This window comes from Boleophthalmus pectinirostris, unplaced genomic scaffold, assembly GCF_026225935.1.
Source record: "Boleophthalmus pectinirostris isolate CB_2022bp ecotype Guang Dong unplaced genomic scaffold, ASM2622593v1 HiC_scaffold_9, whole genome shotgun sequence".
NCBI lineage: Eukaryota > Metazoa > Chordata > Actinopteri > Gobiiformes > Gobiidae > Boleophthalmus > Boleophthalmus pectinirostris.
In genome coordinates, this window is record NW_026571541.1 from 2230465 (window position 1) to 2237358 (window position 6894).

The following is a 6894-nucleotide window of genomic DNA, read 5'->3' on the forward strand; positions in this document are numbered from 1 at the left end:
AAAGCACTCTGAAATTTCTTTAAAAAGTGACTCAAGAAAATGAAACTGAGTAAATGTAACTGACAACGACCCATCTGTGAGATGGCTTTAATGTTTATTTCTCTGTGACTTCTCATCTTTTCTGATGAGTTTGAGTAAAACCTTTTATTACAGACTGAACAGCTGTAAGGTCTCTCTCCTGTGTGCGTTCTCTTAGGCAAGACAAAAGACTAAAATGCCACTTACAGTTGAATGGATTTACAATTTAGTTTTAATAATAAGATTCTGTCCAAAGTTTATAAGAAATGTCAGAAGAATGGTCAAAAACACTGACATATATGAACTAACAAAGTAATACAACAATCACATTTCAGAACATGTCAGAAAATCTAAACTTCAGGGTTCTACTGGCTCTCTGGCTGTGTTGATGCTTCTCCACCTTCAGTTGAATCCAAGGACGGCTTTAGACCCAATGCTCTCCTGCACCTGCTCCTAAACTCTGAGCTGGAAAAGAAATAAACCACTGGATCCATAGCACTGTTCAGGTAGGTCAAGCTCACAGTCAGAGTATAGATTATTGTCATCTGTTCCATTTCTGCACAGCCCCATGTTGCCATAGTTCTCACCTTAGACCAAATCACCAGTTGGGTGATGTTACTTGGGAGAAAGCAGACGACAAAGAGAATGATTATTGATATCAGGACCAACAATGCCTTTTTCACTTGGGTGTGTTGGGCGATCCGTCTTCTCCGCAGGTGTTGGACGATACTCGTAGTAGAGAAGAGAATCACCAGGAAAGGCACATAGAAGGCCAACAGATATGCCAGTCTATGCCCGGACATGGTCTGGTTCCGCTCACATTGGCTTCTGAAGTCTCCACAGTAGCCCTTGTTGGATTTGTATAGAGTGAAGAAGGCGCCCAACATGACTGTCAGGAGCCAGAGAATCACAGCCCCACACACAGATTTGGAGACACTCATAAAGTTAACAGGGTGATGAGGATGAACCACACGCATGTATCTGTCCAACGCAATCACGATTAGAAACAATGTACTCCCAGTGCGATTCGTACTTACAAGGAAGTGGCAGATGCTGCAAAAAGTGTTTCCAAATTTCCACTCAAAGTTGGAGCTGTAGTAACTGATTCGGAACGGTAAGGCCACGAGGAGCAGAACATCGGCCAGAGCCAGGCTGAAGAGCAGGACAGTGCTGCTCCTCCAGGGCCTCAGGTGGAAGCAGAAGATCCACAGAGCAAAGGCGTTCCCCACAGCTCCCAAAGTGAACGCCACACCCAGGACTGGAGGGAGGACAGAGCTCAGCACAGTAATGTTATAAGAACAATTCATCTTGAAATGAGCTCTCTATGCTACAGGATAAACGAAAAATATAATTAAGAAGAAACTTTAAAACCACTGCGTCCTTCTTCACACGCCTGTTCTCCCCACCTTCTAATAAAAGCAAAAGTATGATAAGAAAGAGGAACTAAGAAAGCTACGCAGTCATGCCACTTCCCAATCTAAGCATTCATGAGAGCAGCCTCTAAAACTCTTGTGCAACTGTGGCAATAACATAAAGTGCATAACTTTATCTTTGCGTGTCCATGGAGACTGTGCGAGAGGCTGGCTATGGATGTGCTACAGGCTTTTTACACCATATGTGGCAGCATGGCAGAAGATCTTCCAGAGGAAACATTGAGGGAAAGGATCATTTAATCACCAACCGAAATACCAAAGCATAGTAAGAATAAGACCTTTACTGTTGTGTTCACCTGGTTCCCCCTGGACACTGCTGTGATGGTGCAGGACACAGAGGAGGGACACTTTTTGTAGAATCTGCTGACCCTACCTGACCAATCCTCCTTTTAACCTGCGCTGAGACTTTTGACTGAGACACAAAAGCAACTGAAATGCACAGAGTAAAGGTTATAGCAAAAGCAACTGCAACTCTCTTGTCCACACTCTTCCATCTGGAGCATCAGCTCACTTTCTGAATCAGCAGTTTCCTCACTAATATTTTGTAGAGTGTTGCTCACATATCTACAGGCTTCCCGCAGGGGTGTGTTTTATCACCCCTTTGTACATCTTATACTGACAATTATAGAGTTATTTGGTTAAGTTTGCTAAAGATCCTGTCTTTGTTCTCTGCTCCATATGTGTGTTATGGTCCTGCTCTGGAGGAGTTCACATCATGGTGTGAGAGCTTCTGTTTAGAAGTCAACATTAGCAAAGGACATGGTTGTGACACTTTCAAACAGAGGCAGCTTGCAGAAGCAGGGTAAAATGAATGGGTAAAATGCAGAGCACAGTGAAGACCACCTTAACATATAAGTGTATATGACTGGTTAGATTACTCATTCATCAGTTCAGTTTTCCCTAGATTAAGTACCTGGTTTATAAATGTAACTTTCTGGTTGGACATGGGCAGCAGATGTGGCAGATGTAATTTTTAAGTTTTGGTAAACATACTGTTCTAAAGATTTGACAGATGAAAATATAGGTCCCTTTATTTTGTTAATTGAATGCTTAAACTGACAGAATGTTTTGTTGCGTGTGTATTGAAGACATAGATGGATTCTTTTTTAGAGCACAGCACTAAAACTAGACTAGTACATTTTAAAGTTCCCATATGAGACTGCCTCTTGAATGATATAAAACTATCATATATTTACCACATTTTCTACCAGACGTGCCAAACGAAATAGTCTAATTGATAGAAACAACCTGTCACCTGTCATGCACTTTAAATGTTCGGGTTTGACATTGGAAATAGGCTCTGTACACAAAGGAAGTTGATTACTTCCTGTAAGTAAGTGATGACATTGCCATTGTAATGTAATCCCTATGGGATTTCTGCTGAGTCATGCTAAACTGAGTCATGCTAAACTCAATAAATTCTCACAGATGAGGGAAATACATATGGACATGGTCTGGGGTCTTTTGTTTCAACTCGGCCCCATTCGGTCTCAGGACCCAAAGCCCTTATGTGAAATGATAAGAGTGTGTTAAAAGTGCTGCTATTGTCACATACAGTGTCACACCGTTGTGAAATTTGGAACAAAGAATGCTAACATGAAAAATACAATAATATAAACTTAAAATAGTTTATGCAGTTTTTGATGAGATGAGCTCTGTGTCTCCAGCAGATCACCTGCTCTAACAGAAATAATGTTCCATACCCCCAAACTGACAGATAGAAGTCTCATTTGTCCATATGTGGCGTATATTTAAATGAACCAACAACACCACTGGGCATAGCCCAGAAACGAACACTAAAATTAATAAGGCTCATAGGTTTGTTAATTGACAGATAAAGACAAAACCTTTGAATAATTTATCATTACCATAATTTATTTGTGTATTTTGTTGGATACATTTAAGAGTAGACAATAGGGCGTTCACATCAGTAACCTTGAATTGAGCACTTGACAAAAGCAACTGTAAGATAAACTTTGTCCTTAAAAACAAAACAAACAGAAACAAAAACAAAGCAGCAGCTCGTTCACAGGGCCACTGCTCCACCAGATGCCATGCCAAGGACCACCCCGAAACCCTAAAAATGTTTAATGTTTATTTCTCTTCTCTGTGACTTCTCTTCTCATCTTTTCTGATGAGTTTGAGTAAAACCTTTTATTACAGACTGAACAGCTGTATGGTCTCTCTCCTGTGTGCGTTCTCTTAGGCAAGACAAAAGACTAAAAAGCCTCTTAAAGCTGAATGGATTTACACTTTAGTTTAAATAAGATTCTGTCCAAAGGTCAGAAGAATAGTCAAAAAGACTGACATATAAGAACTGACTAAGTAATACAACAATCACATTTCAGAACATGTTTGCACAGATTTAAACTCTGGCTGTGTAGATTCCTCTCCCCGTTCAGTTGAATCCAAGGACGGCTTTAGACCTAACATGCTCTTGCATTTGTTCCTGAAGTCTGTGCTGGAAAAGAAGTACACAACTGGATCCATAGCACTGTTCAGGTAGGTCAAGCTTGCAGTCAAAGTATAGATTATTGTGATCTGTTGCATTTCTGCACAGCCCCACATTGCTGTGGTTCTCACCTTAGACCAAATCACCAGCTGGGTGATGTTACTTGGGAGAAAGCAGACGACAAAGAGAATGATTATTGATATCAGGACCAACAATGCCTTTTTCACTTGGGCGTGTTGGGCGATCCGTCTTCTCCGCAGGTGTTGGACGATACTCGTAGTAGAGAAGAGAATCACCAGGAAAGGCACATAGAAGGCCAACAGATATGCCAGTCTATGCCCAGATATGGCCGTGTTCCACTCACACCGGCTTCTGAAGTCTCCACAGTAGCTCTTTTTGGATTTGTATAGAGTGAAGAAGGTGCTCACCATGACTGTCAGGAGCCAGAGAATCACAGCCCCACACACAGATTTGGAGACACTCATAAAGTTAACGGGGTTATGAGGATGAACCACATGCATGTATCTGTCCAACGCAATCACGATTAGAAACAATGTACTTCCTGTGCGATTCATACTTGCAAGTAAGTAACAGATGCTGCAAAAAGTGTTTCCAAATTTCCACTCAAAGTTGGAGCTGTAGTAACTGATTCGGAACGGTAAGGCCACGAGGAGCAGAACATCGGCCAGAGCCAGGCTGAAGAGCAGGACAGTGCTGCTCCTCCAGGGCCTCAGGTGGAAGCAGAAGATCCACAGAGCAAAGGCGTTCCCCACAGCTCCCAAAGTGAACGCCACACCCAGGACTGGAGGGAGGACAGAGCTCAGCACAGTAATGTTATAAGAACAATTCATCTTGAAGTGAGCTCTCTGATATGCTACACGACAAATGAAAAATTATCATTCTAAAGAAATTTTGAAACCACTTCTTCTTTTCTTAACACGCCTACTTTGAAACCACTTCTTCTTTCTTCACATGCCAACTTTGAAACCACTGTTTCCTTTCTCAACCCCTTCTACGTATGAGGCATAAGAAAAGGTCGGGGTGAAAAAGTTGAGAAGGGTGCATGAGGGGCAGTGTGTGTCTTTTCAATTGATTATAATTATATTATATATTGTATTATAATAAATAATTTAATTATTGATTGTAATTCCAATTTTCTTACAGGTTACTTTGACACTGACACGCGCAGTACTTCACTAATGGCACAAGAAGAACATCGGACCACAAAGCTACTACATGATTGGAATGTCGCTCATACAGTTAAAAAAAAACAACTCAAAAAAACCCCCAAAACAACAGAATAAAAGACAAACACAACACAAAGACAACATTCACACAACCACAACACAGAGACAGCATTCACACTATACAATACAGGATCCTTATACATTTTTCTGATTTGATCATCACCACACCTATATTTGTAAATTAATGGAAAAAAGTAAGTAAGTAAGAGCTTGGAAGTTAAATGCTGTGCGTCTGGGTCTGAAAAAAAGAACCTAATAACATAAATGTTCTGCGGCTAAATTATTTTTTTTAATCATAGGAACATAAAAAAATAGTTGTTCAGTGTTGTAGATGATATGCTGATCTAAATGGAATCAGAAACTCTTTTAAGTACGGTGGGAACTCTGAGTAATAACATTTAAACACAAACTAGTACACAAACACAAACTGTAGCTGTCTTCTGGGTAAGAGAGAGCCAGAGTAATGAATACATTTGACAGTGGTGTGTTCTATAAAGACAACTTTATACAAACCTCCATATACTATTATAAATGACATCTAACAGTCGAAGGTTAGACGCTGAGCTGTTCTGATAAATTTTGTCTGCGTAGTCGAGTATTGGTAGAAGTAATTGTGAGGCAATTATTTTTCTGACAGATAAAGTAAAGTAGTTAATGTTTCAGTATAGTGCCCTCAGCTGGTTAGAATCTTTCTTTATAACTAAATCTATATGTTAGTTAAAACTAAGTTGAAAATCTAAAACAAGACCAGGATATTTAAATTGGTCAACTTTTACCATTGGGGTTCCATCAATAAAGTTAAATAACATATGATATGATTTCTTCATATTAAGTAAAAGTTTGTTACTGGTGAACCATTTTTGAATAAGAATAAAATCTGACTGTAGTGTTCTTTGAATCAGAGGGACTTTCAACTCTCACCTCCAGGAGGGCTTCTCACAGATTCCGGGGGAGGCTGGGGACATGGAGTCTGAGTGGGCTTCGCTCTCAGCCTCTATTGTCGATGCGGCCGCTCGGAGCTGTGGGCGTAAGGTGTGTGGTGCCTGTTGCAGCGGCAATCCCCGAACCCAGTGGTGGACACCGGAAGTAAGGGATGCCGTCAAGCTGAAGAAGGAGTCCTATCAGGCCTTGTTGGCTCGTGGGACTCCTGAGGCAGCTGATGGGTACCGGCAGGCCAAGCGTGCTGCAGCCTGTGCAGTTGCGGAGGCAAAAACTCTGGGAGCTGGGAGGAGTTTGGGGAGACCATGCAGGAGGACTATCGGACGGCCTTTTAGAAATTCTGGCAAACCGTCCGACTCCTCAGGTGGGGGGAGAGCTGTTGATCTCGAAATGGGGACGTTGTCCGGCACTGAAGGAATACTTTGAGGATCTCCTTAATCCCACCGTCCTCTTCCGAGGAGGAAGCCGAGACTAGGGACTCGGAGGCGGACTCGTCCAACACCCTGGCAGAAGTCACTGAGGTGTTTGGCAAGCTCTTGAAATCTGTCCTGAGTATCTTTAAGTCTCTGGATGTTCCGGGGCTGTCTTGGCTGACACGCCTCTTCAACATCGCATAGCGGTCAGGGACAGTACCTCTGGACTGGCAGAACGGGGTGGTGGTCCCTCTGTATAAGAAGGGGGCCCAGAGGGTGTGTTCCAATTACAGGGAAATCACACTCCTCAGCCTTCCCGGTAAGGTCTATGCCAGGGTACTGGAGAGGAGAATCCGGCCGATAGTTGAACCTCGGATTCAGGAGGAGCAGTG

General features: G+C 42.1%; 2 protein-coding genes across 2 annotated transcripts; both read right to left on the reverse strand.

Moving 5' to 3' along the window:
- Nucleotides 1–232: 232 nt before the first annotated feature.
- Nucleotides 233–1415, reverse strand: LOC129412643 (hydroxycarboxylic acid receptor 2-like). Its single transcript, XM_055166771.1, has one exon. It carries the CDS (start codon nt 1323–1325, stop codon nt 384–386), a length of 942 nt encoding a protein of 313 aa, XP_055022746.1. The 5' UTR covers nt 1326–1415; the 3' UTR covers nt 233–383.
- A 1890-nt stretch (nt 1416–3305) lies between these two features.
- Nucleotides 3306–4765, reverse strand: LOC110172729 (hydroxycarboxylic acid receptor 2-like). Its single transcript, XM_020938663.2, has one exon. The coding sequence runs from the start codon at nt 4752–4754 to the stop codon at nt 3789–3791; it is 966 nt and encodes a 321-aa protein (XP_020794322.2). The 5' UTR covers nt 4755–4765; the 3' UTR covers nt 3306–3788.
- Nucleotides 4766–6894: the final 2129 nt, after the last annotated feature.

Excerpts from the sequence above, each read along its gene's own strand:
- LOC129412643 (XM_055166771.1), bottom strand. The coding sequence starts at position 1,325 with ATGAATTGTTCTTATAACATTACTGTGCTGAGCTCTGTCCTCCCTCCA.
- LOC110172729 (XM_020938663.2), bottom strand. The coding sequence starts at position 4,754 with ATGAATTGTTCTTATAACATTACTGTGCTGAGCTCTGTCCTCCCTCCA.